This window comes from Talpa occidentalis, unplaced genomic scaffold (genome assembly GCF_014898055.3).
Source record: "Talpa occidentalis isolate TD23 unplaced genomic scaffold, MPIMG_talOcc4v2.1 talOcc4.5, whole genome shotgun sequence".
In the NCBI taxonomy this organism is placed as follows: domain Eukaryota; kingdom Metazoa; phylum Chordata; class Mammalia; order Eulipotyphla; family Talpidae; genus Talpa; species Talpa occidentalis.
In genome coordinates, this window is record NW_023604861.1 from 120,147,917 (window position 1) to 120,164,916 (window position 17,000).

The following is a 17,000-nucleotide window of genomic DNA, read 5'->3' on the forward strand; positions in this document are numbered from 1 at the left end:
GGTCCCACATGGCACGCAGACCTCTCCTGCCACCCGCTGCTCCCTCAGCAGTGTACTTCAGCCCTTCTGCCTGTTCTGCTCCCCGCTCTGGCTCTGGTGAATTCTCTCACCCTCCCGCGCTTCTGACTGTACCCAGTGCATGTATAAACAAAACAAACAAACAAATAAAGAAAGAAAGAAAACATGCCTCTATAAAAAAAAAAATAAAAAAATTAAAAAACCCAGAAAAATATGGCATTAATAAGATTGTAGAATAGGAGTTTTCAGCCTACAGTCCACTACCCCTGGCATCATCACCCACAGATGGATGTGGGGAGCCTGGGCTTCCAGAAGAGATTTCGTAGCACACTTTTGGAGCAAAAAAATATCAGAATAGGTCCTCATCCAGAGTAAGACAGTGTCAATTTACCTGCATCATGCCTCCCATAAGGCAGCAGAGCCCAGCTCCAAGAGAGACTTCCTGGCCACATTAATTTCTTCCATGGGGGAAAATGACAGAGTCTTGAGTTCTGACTTCCCTGGCCATTTAGGATTTTGCTCAGTAGCCTCATTTTATCTCACCCTCTCCAGAAAATTGAGGGGATTATCAAGACTGAAGAGTCTGAAAGCTGCTAGGTGTGAAGCAGAGAGGTGGGGTCCACAGCAACCAGTGTGAAAAGTAAATAATGGCCCATGGAAGGTGGTAACAAATGTAGTTTTTTGTTTCCCCATTTTGAAGATTTGATAATTTTGTGCTACAAAACACTAGTCAATAGAAAGTCCTGTTCTGAAGAAAATATAGAAGGCAAGATGAAGGCTTCTGTGATTGGATTTTAGAGCTGTGTGTCTGTGGTTCCAAAAATTGTAGCAGGTTGACTGTTGAAGGAGATCATGTCTCTTCATATTTATTGGGTTTTATTTTGTCAGTGAATTGAAATTATTAAAATTGTATTTTTAGTCATCTCCAACTATTTAGTAATAGAATGGACTCAATGGGAGGAAATGATGCCTTTGGCTTCCAGTTATAACCTAGACTAAAGTTGCCTGGTGTGTATGTATACTGTGAATACCTATTGTCTCATCTTTTGTAGATGTATTTTATCAAATTTTCTCCTTTTTTTCATGTGATTATGTCCACTTCCACTTCTTGGAAGACTAAGGGAAGCAGCAAATGTTGGCCAATCTGCTACTTAGATTCCCTGAGACCCTCCATCAAACTCTTACATTTATTTGTGCTTAGTTTCATTTTTATTCTGTAATTCTGCAGTTGTTGCCATCCCTGGTGGTTGACAAATGGGTCTATAAGAATGTGTTATTGGCTGGTGAAATGATTTTATGTTCCATTTTATGTTTGGCATCCCACAGAGGTAAGTACAAGTCTCCATAGGACAGGAGTAAGAGGAGGAAGGAATCAGAGAGAGAGACTTGAAGGGCATTTAGCTTTTAAGAAAGCACTGGACAGGCTGTTTCAACAGAGGCTGAGATTCATAAGGCAGTTCCATACAGAAAAGTTCAAAGGACCAGGCCTGGAATGGGGACATGTTAACACTGTTACTTCCTCAGGATGCAAGCTTTTCCTCCCCCAAGTATTTTAAAACACCTAGCTCATTTCATACTATGCTCCAAGTCTGCACTGACAGTGTTTCTCCCCACCGCCCCAACTTTTTTCATTCCTTGGCCCAAGAAAGTGTAACTAAATATTTTAAGAGTGGATTCATTCTTAAATAAACTTCATGTTTTTCTCCTCTTAAATCCAAACTCCCTCAGGTGCCTTGCTCTTTGCTGACATTGAATGCAAATGTGGGAGGATTCCATAGTTTCTCCAGTTTCTCCATGTAATAGATTAAAACGAGCAAAAAAATCTCTGGATCACAGCTGGTCAAAAGAACAATAATTAAAATGTACCCTTCAGGGAAAAGAAAACTTCTTATTTCATTTTGAGTCACACTTTTCCCTTTCTTCTGATAGGGACTGGCAGTTGGATGTTTTCTTATGTCCCATATCTCTGTCTTTTGCTGGTCCTCATTTGTTTCTCCTCTTGGCAGCCTCTGGCTGCATCCAGCAAGGGTCATGGAAGGCATGGAGGAGCGGTGGTTGGTAGAAAACATTTCTGTTGACTATTCTCTTCATGGGCACATTGTCCATTTTGGTTTAGTAGTTGCTCACAGCAGATTCTCTTTCATGGGATGCTTTTGCATGTTTGTTGAAACCCCACATCCCTTAAAGGACCCATTTCTTAGGAAGGAAGGATAATCCTTGGATTGTCCACTAAAATTAAAGCTGTCTTTTTGGGTGAAACTCAAATTAGCTCAGGCTCCATCCTGACAAGTGGCTCACAATTAGTACCTTGGCACATGTTATTTTGTTGTTGGCTTTTGGGGTTAATCTTTTTTCAACATCTCATTGTATTAGAATGGAGTAGGGATGTACCATAGTGGTTAAAATCAAAGGCTTTATTATTCAAGTCCTGGAATCTACCAGGAAAAGAGCTGTGCCACCTTGAACAACTTAACTTCTCTGAGACTCAATTTCTTTTTCTGTAAAGTGGAATTGTTATAGGACAGGGAGAGGGGCACCCCAGACCCCCACAAACCTGCCTATTTTAAATGGGTTTTGCCATCCGCCGCATCAACACAAAACATAGGAGACTTTAATGGGAAGGAACTTTAATTAAACTAGGAAACAATACAGGTAAGGCAAAGAGTTTAGTTTCTAAATGAAGCACCCAAAGTTACCCATCCCCTCGTGGGTAAAAGTCCATCCATATGGGATCGGCCCAGAGCAAGGCCCCAAAGCCTGCCACAAGTCTAAAACATCTTCCAGTGGGGACCCACAGAAAAGAGTCACAAACAACCGGACAAGCCCGGAAGGAAAAGAGCAAAATCAACATCCAGATAAAAGCTGCCATTGTCCCCTCCCCACGGGTCTCACCCACATCTGTGTTACCCAGTCCACGACCAAAAGACAAGCACAGTTTTTTCACGTGTCTCTAGGCTCCATCCTGCTTCCTTCCTTCCTCAGTCTCTTCTTCCAGCTTCTTCTCTTCCTGCTCAGCTCCACCCTCCCTTGGGTGGGGCCGGAAACCTCCCCCTTTCCTGGGGACCACCCTGTTACAATCCCCCCTTTTAATTTTTATTCCACCATATCTATGGTGGCAGAGATCTCATGGTGTAGTCTTAGGAGACAGTCTTTTTTTCAGGGTTATAATGTGTGTAAGAGAAGCAACAATTAGCAGCATTGTCCATGAATGTCCAGTATGACAGTTTCATTACTTAAAAATAGTCCATTATCCAAGCCAAAAGAAAAAAATTTGGAGCATTGGCTAAAACAAGACAGCAAATATATCAAAATCACAGGGAAAAAATGTTAAAATGGTTCAACTGATGTAAAACACAAATTTTCTCAACCTTGATCCCAAACTTTTAACAGCATAGCAAAAGTTTGCAAACTGAATCTACTTTTAAACCATTTTTCCTATTTTTGCATAAAATCACAGGGCAGAAAATAACTAACAGCAATTTTTAGCTGGCTTTGTTGAAATACTCCATACAGGATCAGAGCGAACCGGTGGCATCCAGTCGATGCATGCTTCAGGTATAAAGTTGGTCTCATCAGACTCCACCTGGGCTTTCCTCTTCTCGAGGGTACCAGGGCATTTTCGTTGGCCGGGTTGTCCAGTCCTGCCAATGGAGGCAAGCTTCCTCACCTTCTTTGGAGGTCTCTGGAACCCTACAAACAAGGCAAACAGGTTTTCCTCTTCTTGGTTCAGCTCTTTTTCAACTTTCTGGAAGAACTCCACACAAAGCCACACAATTAAACTCACGTCCAATTTTCGTTAAAACAGACAAAATCCCTATGGAAGTTATGCAAAAACAGACTCTGAAATAAGTAGCAAAAATTACTACCACTATTTGTATGCTGTGTTGGTATCAAGGGGAGAGAAATGTGACAAGTCAGCTTTGCTGGAAAAAAAATTGCAACCTTTCTGCAGATCCTGGTTACTCAAAACAAAACAAAACAAAACAAAAACTTCGTGGATTCAGGACAGAATGCATAAAAAAAATTTCCAGTATGTCAAAGAAACCTTAGTAAATGTCAGGTGTATTTCCAGGTTTATTTAGTCCTTTGTAGGAAAATTTTTTACTCTCAACAGTTCCATCAATAGGAATCTGTTGAGACCTTTTTTTTTATATTTCCAGAAACAATTTTTGTAGATATTAAACAATTGAAGTATACAATATTACAAGGTGACAATCATTATTGACAATTTACATCCATATTGGGTCATGGTGTTACCCATTTTCCTAAGTGACAATGCTTTTCTTCTAGTTTTACTTCATTAGGTAAAAGCCAAATAGAACAAATTTATGTAATGCCTTCCCAGGAGGAAAAGGAGAAACTTTGTGGAGTGTCTTAGGAGCTCTACTGAGGTTCCACAAAATTTCCTTGCATCAGTCAAATGACAGGCTACCAAATTTGTATTTGAATTTAGATTTCTGGGAAGCTTTGCCATAAATATTAGAAAATTAACAGGAACAACAGTATTTAATCTCTATGAAGGCACCGGCTTAGTTCAGTAGCACAACGTTGACAATCAAACCATAACCTTTGTGTTTCCTCATAACTGGAGACTCTTTTTTTTTTTTTTTACATTTATGGGCACCATGTATACCAATTTTTTTAACCTCTGGAGGTCAAGACAGTTAGACACAAGGACATACAGACATACAACGTATAGACAAAGACAGTTTTTTTTTTTTTAGTTATGCCATGTAGAATATGTTATGTAACTGCAGTTTTACTCCATAGGCTCAGAAAAAAAAAGTCAAAGTTCAAAAAAAATGTGGCGTGTGGTGGCAGAAAAATTTCCGGTTGTCATCCTGCAAACCTAAGACTTTAGAAATAGGAAGGAAAAGTTTTATTAATTACAGGAGTTACATGACCTTGTTTATTACCTTAGGGTTTTCAGTGTTGAAGACTTTTTGTTAGAAGTCAATCCTGGGGTATTCTGTACAGCAACTGAAAGAATAAAAATAACAGTTAACTTTTAAGCAAAAGGAGTCATCTCTTGTTAGCCACCAAGCAGGCACTTCTTGGGTTTCCTGGAATAGAACCTGAAAAAGCAAAATCAAATTATCAGTAATTAACTTTCAATTAAAAGGAGTCATCTCCTTACTTCTGTTAGCCACTCTGGGACAGAAGCTGAAAGAGCAGATTAAACATCTAAGCACAGATTACACCTCCCCCACACTAGGGAGGGGCAACAACAACACAGGTATGAAAACCTGGTATAGTTACATGATGCACCCTAAAGAGTGCTTTCCATAACAGACCTTCATCAGTAGGAAGCAGAAACTTAGAATTTTGTCTTACACCAGCAATTGAACAAATTTAGGATTCAAAATGGCAAACATGCCCAAAACAAATTGTGTAGACAAAATTCACAGCAGCAAATTTTTTTAGACTCAGACAAATCTTGTTAATTTTTCTGATCCAGACTTTGCAAAAATTCAAGTTATTTTCAAGAATCCATCAAGGATACCAGCGATTACCAGTTACTGTTTAAGGCTATTCTTTTTTAACACCCAGGCATACATTTGCTAATTAAAACACCACCTCTCCATAGTTGGCTTGCAAAACCAGTCAGACACAGGGCAGGAAGTAGTCAAAGACAAAGCAACATACCACTGAAGAACCATTATTGCCTTTAGAAATGCTAATGAGCCAGTAGAGATTACAAAAAGAAAAAAAAAAAAGTTCCAAAGTCCTAGCAACAAGAAACTCTGAATTTTACAAGAGCCAGCCAAGTGGCCTCAGACGCCATCTTTGATCTGGCCACATGGTCCAATGTACTGCATAATCTTTTGAGTAAAACTGGCACAGAACAATTTTCACAAAATTAAATGTCTTAGCAAGTCACTACAAACAAATTACATACAGACACACAGATCTTCACAAAGCCCAAGCCAGTTTTTCAACAGCAAATCAACATATGAAACAAACACACCGGAGAAACCAAAAATCACATTTGCGCTTATGGTAGCCAGTGCCATAGGGAAGCCCAATTTCCCCATGGGGCTGACTAACCACGGATGGCTGTCCTAAATCTTCGTGGTCGCCAAATCTGTTATAGGACAGGGAGAGGGGCACCCAGACCCCCACAAACCTGCCTATTTTAAATGGGTTTTGCCATCCGCCGCATCAACACAAAACATAGGAGACTTTAATGGGAAGGAACTTTAATTAAACTAGGAAACAATACAGGTAAGGCAAAGAGTTTAGTTTCTAAATGAAGCACCCAAAGTTACCCATCCCCTCGTGGGTAAAAGTCCATCCATATGGGATCGGCCCAGAGCAAGGCCCCAAAGCCTGCCACAAGTCTAAAACATCTTCCAGTGGGGACCCACAGAAAAGAGTCACAAACAACCGGACAAGCCCGGAAGGAAAAGAGCAAAATCAACATCCAGATAAAAGCTGCCATTGTCCCCTCCCCACGGGTCTCACCCACATCTGTGTTACCCAGTCCACGACCAAAAGACAAGCACAGTTTTTTCACGTGTCTCTAGGCTCCATCCTGCTTCCTTCCTTCCTCAGTCTCTTCTTCCAGCTTCTTCTCTTCCTGCTCAGCTCCACCCTCCCTTGGGTGGGGCCGGGAACCTCCCCTTTCCTGGGGACCACCCTGTTACAATATGATGCCAGTTCAGAGACTTGTAATGAGGGTCATGGGATGAAGAGATCTACTGCTTATGCACTCAACCAACACATGATATTACACCTGACCTATAATTTCCCAGCAATTATGTGGTGCTGGATCTACCCTGTGCTATGGGGAGAAGCAAGTGGCTCAGTCCTGGACTCACCTTTACGTAGCTTGGAACAATTTTAAAATCAGTTTTGAAAAACACTCCAGCTGACCATTTAAAGAGTTCCTTCATGTCCGAACCAGTTTACACCTGAGGGGAGAAACCAAATGTTGTCTGAAAATGAACGATGTATGAAAATAAAGAAATTTAGGAAAAAAAAAAGAGAAAGAAGCAAATGATGAAACTTTTTTTAAAAAGCAGTTCCTTATGTAATGGGTAATGATTGCAATGTCTACACTGTCTTTATGTATAATTTCTCATGCCATCCTTGCAATATCCCTGTAAGACAGGCAAAAAAAAAAAAAGTCTCCGCAAAAATGAAGTGTTTGGTTGTAGTGGGGACAAAGGTTGTCCAAACAGGGTTGGACACAGACCAGGTCACCTCATTTCCCAGTGCTTTTTAGGTTCCTCTGTCAACATCATTTGTCAAATGAGCTCTGCATTAAAGTGACAGAGATGTTATTCCCTGTGGCTACAGTTCAGTGGGAGGCTTTAAAAGATAGAGAAGTTTTTTGTATGGTTTTCATCTGCACAGGTGGCCCTCCTGAGCAGTGGGCAGGAGAGCCTCTGGCAAGTTACAGGCCTGCTCTGTTCCATTAGGGCTGGTCTCTCCTTTTCTTAAGTCAGCGCCGGTTTCTCGAGAAATCACCCTGTTGACATGCCATTAACAGAGCAGAACATGTTGACATCCAGCTGTTGCTTTCATTACCAATTTGTTTTAATTGGTCTCACACTGTTTTCCCCTCACTTTTTTGTACTATGTTGGTTTAACTCTGTTTGCAGTCAGCCTGGCTTGAGCTGTAAACCTTTTACGAGGGGAACTTGCTGATGTGTGGAAACTCACAGGCAGCTGGCTGGGTCTGGCTGGAAAATCTGGAACATTCCAGTCTTGACCTTAACCATTCAATAATTTCGTTTGCTCTTTCCATGTCTCTTATTTAAAATTGCAGTCTCTAAAAACTTCAGTAAGGACGATTTCTCTCGTCAAAGCTCTAAAATATTTTTTTTTTTTCCTAAATGCACAAATAACATTGTTAAACTGAGCATTGGGATGGCATTTGGAAGAAGGTTCTTTGGTGATTGTTACTGTTGGAAACAATTTTTCAATGATCATGAGTGGGACTTTTTGCTTTAATCATTGCAGCTAATTAACAACTGAGCAGTAGCCCAGTATGGGCAGTGCCCTTGGTAGAGGACAGAAGTCTATGCTGGTGGTCTAAGATCCAGACATTTGGGCCTCAGTCAAGAATGCAAAATGAGTACAAGATGACCAAGAGTGGGGATGGCAGCTCTTGTTTGTAGAGGGCCATCTTTGATTGTAACAGTTGGTGGTAATGAGTAGTTAATGATTGTAATCAGTAGATAAGATAGGGTTTGACTTATCTATAAAGAACCTTAAGATAGAACTTATTCATCTAAGCTTAGCTTAGATTCTCAGTTATACTTAATCTAAGCCTTTATAAGGAAGAAAAATAAATCTCTCTCTCTCTCTCTCTCTCTCTCTCTCTCTCTCTCTCACACACACACACACACACACACAGTGCTAAAATAGAGGACAGTGTCATTTAGGAACCAGTCACTTTACTTGTATATTTAACCAGTATTTATCAAGCAGCTACCATCTTTTAAGTTGTATTATAAATGTTCTAGGATTATATATAAATGAGGCCATTACCCTGAAGAAAATTATAATCCACTAAAAGAAATAAACTATCACAAGTAGTTTTAATACAGGATGGAGTATGGTGTCACAAAGGTAAAAAAAAATTGGGTGTCACAGATATAAGAGATTTCTTCTAGAGGAATATTTAAAACACAACAATTCTTGTAATAAAATAAAAATGTTTTATTCTGTTAGGTGTAAATTACTTCAACTCCAGTTGTATTCATATTCACTAAGTAAATATCCTTTTTCAAACACTAGAAAAAAGAAGAGTTCTTTTTGAAAAATAGATTTGGAAATTAGGTTATTAGTACACTTGTAAAGTACTAAAAGAGTGGATCCTTGTAGATGACGCAAAAATTTACTTACTATATGTTCTGCCTTGAAAGGTCAAAACTGAGCCATGGGATATTTAATGAGTTGATTAGAATCTTGAATTGTAAAGTGAATCCCTCTCTGAAAAGTGTATACATATATAATTATGAGAAATTGAGACAACTGAATTATTATGTGTTGATTCAAAAGCTGATCTATGCATTATCTATTGCCACTGATCAGGTAGGTAGCCAGCCCTACACAGGCTATAATACTGCCATACTGTATATTGCAAGTGTGTGAATCAGTATAACATAGATCTAAGAGTTGAAATTTAGCTTTTATTTGATGATGACCTTTTATAGAAAGTCTACTTATGGAAAATGATGCACAGCCCTAGTACCAACTATGGAATTCTTGTTCTGCTTTTGTTGCAAGGTAAATGTTCATTTATAAGTGCTAATGCTTTTGCAATGTGTTCTATATATCCACTCAACTACACTGCAGAAAATAAGAATTTTTCAAGTTCAAGGTTAAGGGACAAAAGGATGGGGAGGGGAAGGATATGACTTGACTTGATAAATACTGTTTTCTAAAAATCTAAAAGCCTTACTTTCATTGTGAAGATGTAGATGAAAGCATGTGGTAATGTACAGCTGAAATCATCATCATAATTATAAAATCTTCTAAATTTGCTTGAAAAGTCATCAGCACTTTGAAGACTCTAATTTCTCTATAGCACAGTAGATTGCACTAGGTGATTATTCAGAACTTTGCTAATATGCCCATAAGTAACAAGGATAGTAAAACCAATGCAATGTGATACATTTGGACATTGTTGAGTTGAATATAAAATGTGAGTGAAAACTTTGAAAATTTCGTTGAAGACTAGGAGCATCTCCTCAGTACACTGCCTTTTTCCCCCCAGCAGGATAAAGTTTTATAAATATGACCTCATTACTCTATAAAAGTCATACTAATTAAAGAGAATTTGGTAATGATAATGAAATCCTGGGACTAGGCACACTATACTCTAAGGAGCTGAGCCACATCCAGTGTATACTGTCAAATATTTTAAGGTTGAATTGCTCTGGGGCTCATTATCAATGGGTTTTCATCTGTTCCTTTTGAATCAATGATTGCCTTTGTTGCGTTTATACTGTCTTTGTATTCTCTTGACGTTCATAACAAAAGATACCTGATTTAGCAATGTTGCCTGCTAGAAAAATTCAACATCAGGTGAATCATTCTGTTTTGTACTCTTGTGTGCAGGGCGCTCTGTCCAGGGCTTTGCCTCATTCCATGTTGGGCTTCATTTCCACTTGAAAAGTAAGTTTTGTTTTTACTCTCAGTAGTTCCTCAATCTTCCTTCCTTTGCACAAACCTCCTTCTCTAGCTGTCCCCAAAACCATCTGTATCCAATGTTTCATTTAAGACTTTTAAATCAAGGTGAAGAGCAGGAATAAAGATTTTCTAAATGAAAGCTATAAATATATTACCACTGAATTCATTGCCAAGAATGTTCCAAATCACTTAGGTATAACAATTGTTCATTTTTATTACTCAGTTGTGTTATTCTTTTTTTTTTTCAGTAACTATGCATCAGATATATACATGAGCCATATATTTTTATAACTTTTACTTAAGTTTTTATTATGTCAATTACTGAAAGGTCATTCAAATTTTCAGCTGAACCAATTTATCTCAAAGGCTTGTAACTACTAGAAGTTTGTTCAAAATGGAGAGGTTTGTCTTTTTCTTTTTTAAATGGAAGGCAAGGGGTCAATTATAGTTGCCAGTTGGGGTTTTCCTTAATTCTAGAGGTGGAGAACATAGTATGTGGTAAACTGAGTAGTAACAGAGTTACACATTTGTAGGGTTGAAATGGTGAAGTTGGCAGACATCTATGGTGCTATTGGTGGTCTTTATTATTGTGTGTCTGTTAATGTGTTAGATGTTAAGACCAGAGCATCACTCTAAATTTTGGACTTGGTATGTTATGCAGGATATAAATAAATTTTAAAAAGTTGAATTTTTATCTTCTTAGCAACCATGGATTAAAAAAAATACTCTGAATTATCTGGGTGACTCTAGACTACAGCGTATAGGAAAAAGCATGGGTGGATTATGTGGATAAACTCTGGTATTCAGGTCTCTACTTTCTCACTAATTCTCTGTGAACATTTTGGTTATTTGTTCAACATCTTTAAGTCTGTTTTCTATCATCAGTAAAATGGGGATAAAGTCAACTTCTAATTATGTATAATACTCATTATAGGTTTCCTCTTCATATTAAAGCTCTCAAAACCTCTGGAGGCATGGGAAAGATAAGCAGATGCATAAAACCACAAGATAAATATGGAATGTTCTGAGCTCTGTTTTGAATATAAGATTTGGGCATAATATTTTGGAGTTTTAGTTTCTTTAAAATGTGTAAGTGAGCAAATTATAATTTTAAAATATGTATGTCGGCAAAATAAATAGGTTTCAGTTTTTCTCCAGATTCAAAAATAGTTTATCTGAAAACAGTGGGAATGATACTTACATGTATTTCAGAGAGTTCTTACTAAATTTCCAAGTGAAGGATTAATACATTGCCTAATATACACTATGTACTTGAAAGATATAGTTGTTTCTCCATGTAAGCAGAATCAGAATTAATTTGTAGCACAGTTTTTCCACAATTAAAATCATTCAGGACATTAGGGGAACATTTTGTTAAGCCATCGCTCATTAAAGCAGACACAAGAGGGGAGTTCCTCAAGATGTGTCTATTTGCCAGAGTTATAACTAGTTAGAAATCTTTAGGGATGTTTTAGGTTCAGCTAGTAATATTCAGTCCAACTGCTTTTATTTCAAGAAGTGAATCAACACTTTGTATGTTGTACTGATGCTAAACTAGAAAACTTCTGTTCACTAGTTTAAAAAATTTGAAGTTCATATCTAGAAATGATACTGAAATATTGACCTTGTATATTGAAATATTGACCAATAATTTTATTGGTACAAGCATCTCCTTGTCTCTTCTGACAGCTGATTTAAACTCTTTGTCTTGTAGATCCAGTGTTGGTCTTTCTCAGAGATGGTTTCTGTTCATTATTATTTGTTTCCTTTGAATGGGTTATACTTCCTACTTTGTTTTTGTATGCTTTACGATTTTTTCTACCAATTGATGGTATGGCACATTTGGAAATAAGATCTTTTTCCTTCCTCGAAGTTTCCTATTTTTTTTTGAAGATTTATTTATTTTTATACAAGAACCAGGGTACAGGCCAGAGGCACAGGAGGGTGAGAGGATTCACCAGAGACAGAGCAGGGAGCAGAACAGGCAGACTGACGAAATACACTGCTGAGGGGAGCAGCGGGTGAGACAGAAGAGGTCTGCCACGCCATGTGGGATTCTCGCTGGCCGGCTGGGATCAAACCAGTGTTGCGGAGGCTGTGGACAGCTTCATAATGTGGCACTCAACCGCCTGCACCACCAGGGAGGCCCCCCCTATTCTTGATTATTGAAAGTTGTAATCATCTATTTAATTACTTTTTACAATAACTGTATTCCTTGAAGTGTGTGTTTGCTGAGGTCTTGATTCCTTTTCCTATATTCAGCTAGTGCTTTGATAGATATTTTCTCGAACTGCAGGAGTTGAAACAACCAACCAACCATGCTAGTCTTTATGGATTGGCTCTGCACTGTAGCATTGCTTCAGCACTTAAGTCAGGGAATTTGCAATTTGACCTTAGCTTTTACTTTATGCTTAGACCAAGTCTAGAGATCAGCCATGGTTGAAGCTTAGGGTCTTCTTGGGTATTTTGTGAGTGTGAATGTGGCTTCCTAATATCCCGAAGATTTATTAGTGGTTTTAAAAACACAAATTTCCCAAAGAAATATTGTCCAAGTTTTTCTGCTTAGGTTTGAGACTATATGTTGCATGTCTCATTCATAACCTTTTATCTCAGGTGGCTTTGGATTTTCAATTCATAATACAGTGTTTTCAAGGAATGCCTAACATTTTGTTTCCCTCAGAAATTCCAGGTTAGGTGAAACAAAGATGAATATCTTGCATCAGTCCTTCAGGTAGCACCTGTACATGTTAGAACAGACAAAAACAGTGATTTTAATTAAGGACTGCTCTGCAACTTCTGGAACCAGATACCAGGGATCACACACTAGGAATAAAGTTTGCCATGTTCAAAATTGCTGTTAAACTTGGGAGGGACTGGGGCAAGGGCAAGTAAAAATACTTTAGAGCTTTCATACTGTTTTCAGGTGATTTTTTCTTGAACTAGGGTTTTCTTGGTTATGATACAATTTTTGCCATTTTCCGGATGTCTGACAAAGTTGGTGCTGACAATATTTGCTCACTTTTGTTTCTGTGAAGCAAGGGGCATTTGGAAGAATGGACCTGTGGGAGAGGGCAGAGGGAAGAAGACTGGAAAGTTAGGTTGTGGCCAGATCATTTGAGGTATTGTGTTCCCATTCCAATGAATTTGGACTTGATTCTGCAAAGAGAATGATGTCATCAGAGTCCCCAAATTAAGACTTCCACATTCTTCCTCTATAAATCTAAACACTAATGTTTTAGGTAGTGGAGCTAAACAGACTATCTTGAAAGATATTCTACGTAGAGTAGGGACCTACAAATGAATAAGATATGGCTTCTCACTGCAATTAATTTATAGAAATCATTAGGCATTACTATTCCTATTCTCTTTCTGTGTTACCTATATTCTCTATTCTCCTCAAATGACCATTCTAGCTCCTGTTGACTCCATTCTTAAAGAAATGAATTTACCTCTGGTTTATAGTTGCTTATTGATTTTTATTTTTACTTTATTATAATTAGTCTTTTTCCTGGTCCCTTATTTAGGTTTTCTAAATTCCTGCTATGAGTGAGACCATCTGGTATTTTTCTTTCTCTTTCTGGCTTATTTTGCTGAGCATGATCCCTTCCAGTGCCATCCACGATGCTGCAAATTGCATGTATTTATCTTTTTGATTGCTGAGTAATATTCCACTGTGTATATGTACCATATCTTCTTGATCCAGTCATCTAGTTTTTTTGAGGGGGGAAGAAGGGAGTAGGATCAAAACAAGGGTGGTGGGAATGGTAAAGGGATGATAACCAAGATGAAAATGCATACATTGTGCAAAAATGAAAAATGATATAGAAAAATATATAAAATAAAATAAAATAAAAAAAGAATTTCTGACATACAATCTAAAAAAAAAAAAGAAATGAATTTACCATCTAGTTCAATGACAGATATAAAGAAGAGTTACCTCTGATTTCTTCCTTCCACCTCAAATTTTCCAGTTACTATACTTTTTAATCACTCCTATCTCTACACTCCTATTCTCTACTCAGACTCTTAGCAAAATCTTTTTCCAAATATAATTACCACCTCTTTGTATCCCAAATAATATTTTCTAAACTTTTTGAGATCTTCATGGATGAGCTCTCCTGCTTGAATTTGAATTCATTCCAGTTTCCTTCCCATTTATGCTAAAATCCTTGCATGTCTTCTTATCACCTAACATAGATTGGAGCCTAGAATTAGAAGCATGCTCATCCCAACTATTCTCTAAAAATTGCTCTGAAAGACACTAGTATTATATTAGTTTCCAATGTAAGAACTTTAGCTCTACCTTAGTGTTCACTTTCTTAATAAGCAATTGACCTGGCTTTGATTTCAAATAATCCTCTGCTGAGATTGCCTTACAGAGCTCTTTATGCTCAGCTGCATCAGCCTTTCTTGCAATGGACACTTTATTCCTGCCTCAGGGCCTTTGTTTTTGACTTTCCCTTTATCTAGAATGCTCTGCCTTGAAGTTTTACCTGGCTATTTTCTTTTCACTACACAAGTCTTTGCTCAATATCACCTTTTTAGAAACAGCTAACATTTTAAATGAAAGATTTCCCCTTCTGTATATACAACTTATTGCATTATTTTCATGTTACCCTGCTTACTTGTATTTACAACACTTACCACCACCTTAGTTGCTTGTATATATGATCCTTGAGAAAAGGGATATATTCTTTGTATTTCAACAATTGTCCTATTCAAAATTGACAAGTAGTGATTCTCAGTGAATATTGCTGAATATGTAAAGGAACCAAATGAATTTCTCTTTAATTGACCTTTTTTTCTTCATTATTTCCTTCTTCATTTTTCAGTTAAGAGAAAAAAAAACAATTTTATTCAAAGATTTCATTCAAAATATTTCTTTCTTAACAAATACTGGGAATAAATGAGCCATAGCAACCATGTGAATACACACCTGACCTTGGTTTCTTTCTAATTTGTCTTGACTATCTTTTCCCAAGGGGTGTTATGCTTTGGGCTAATGTTCACATCTAAATCTCTGTTTTTGACCTCTTTCTGTTCATAATTTCTTTAACCTCACTTAGTCAGTGAGCTACTCTTGAGTGGCCCATTCAATGCTAATTATTCTGCAGAATTATATTGAGCCAGACACTAGTGCTATGAAGATGAACAATACACAGTTCTTAGAACAGTGGCATTTATAGTCTAACACTTTATAGTATGATGAGAAAAATAGATATGTAAAAATTATATACACTGGGAAAAATGCTGTACTTGTGGTTTGTACAGCTTAAACTAGGAGAAGGAAACAGAAAACTGTTACAATTGTAACTAAAAGGACTACCAACTGATAGTATGTCATGCTCATCTTCATTAAGAAGAGCAAATCCTTCCTAATAACATAAACAAATATTCATGTGGAAAGACTTTCTATTTCAGTATTTAATTTCCAGTACAAGCATCTTTTCAAGATAGTCAGTGGATCTAAGTGGCTGTCACTTCTTGGATCAAACTATCTGGGTACAAATTCTGGTGTTTACCATCTCAAGGACAAGTTTTAGGTTTTGCCTCAATTTGTTAAGATTAAGTGAAGGGCATAATGACAATATCTACTCAATGAGTTACTATAATAATTTAAAGAGTTAATGTCATATAAAGGGTCAAATTCTATATTTAGCATTGTCGAGCCTCAGCTACAAACTTGCCTGGTTCTTGCTGGTGGTGGTAGCAGATGAGAGAACATGTGGGGCCAGGAACAATTCTTTATTACAGAAACAGTAAATGCACAGGTCGCAATGGCGTTATTTGTCTGGCTGGCCTGGTGAGAAAAGCCTGACCCAGTGGCTCGGGTGGTGGCCCTCTCAGACCCCCTTGGGTCCCCACTGTCCCTTTTGGATTCTCTTGGCCCCCTTGGACTCTTTTGGCCCCCTGAGGTACCCCCACCTGTGCCCTGGATCCCTCATCCCTGGCAGCAGCAACAGCAAGTGCTTGTATCAATAGGGGAAATGTCCAGCAGCAGAGGCACCCCAAGGCTGCAGCAGTGGCCCTGTTCTCAGTAGCCAGCAAGTGCCCCCACCCCCATTAACTTTATATGATTTATAGACAAATCCTGCACAGGACTTGTCAAGGTAAAGCCTAGTTTACAGAAATAATGTGTTTGCACATGCGAACGATACATCATGGTTACATATTATTTACTGCTTTCTGCACATGTGGACTACATGCCAGCGCTACATATTATCTCATAGGCCACCTTTGCTGGAAAGTCATGGCAAAAAATACTCTGAGAAACTTTAAGAAAACTGTTTCCCACGGGCCTTACAAGCATCCAGTGAACACTCAGTAAATATTAGCTATTCACTGTGTATTCTACACCAACAATCATATACACTTGCATTCCACAAGCAAGAAAGCAATTGCACATGCAGTTTTATAAACACTCATTTCCATATTTCCACATTTTTGAGCCTTTGGCTTCTTCCCCAGTGAGATTTACCTTACTGGGCGGTTTGTGTCTCAAAACTATTTCATTTTCCATGCTACTGAGTCTCTGACATCCCTGAGAGACTTTCAACTCAAGATCATTTCATGGATAAGGGCCTACACAGCGCTCTCCTAGAAGTCATGGGAAGAGGGCTATGGTCTTTTCTGTCCTGTGAAGACTTCTCTTACACTCTTGCTTTGGGAAGATGCTTTCTCTTCTTTTGGATTTTGTATTCCATATCTGTTTGTTATGTAAATTTGTCTGTATGGCACACCTACTTGTCTCTAATTTTTTATTTTTGTTTGCAGCCATTTAAAGGTTTCTCTATTTTAAAGAGGCTGCCAAAAACTTAGGTTTGTATTTTAAAACT

The 17,000-nt window shown here is 38.0% G+C and overlaps 1 protein-coding gene across 1 annotated transcript in view; it reads right to left on the bottom strand.

Moving 5' to 3' along the window:
• LOC129144656 (uncharacterized) overlaps positions 1 to 6,914 on the bottom strand; it is a 12,179-nt gene extending 5,265 nt beyond the window's left edge. Inside the window, exon 1 of the mRNA XM_054687760.1 lies at positions 6,840 to 6,914. Coding sequence (XP_054543735.1) covers positions 6,840 to 6,914 — 75 coding nt within the window. The remainder of the gene's footprint in view (positions 1 to 6,839) is intronic.
• Positions 6,915 to 17,000: the final 10,086 nt, after the last annotated feature.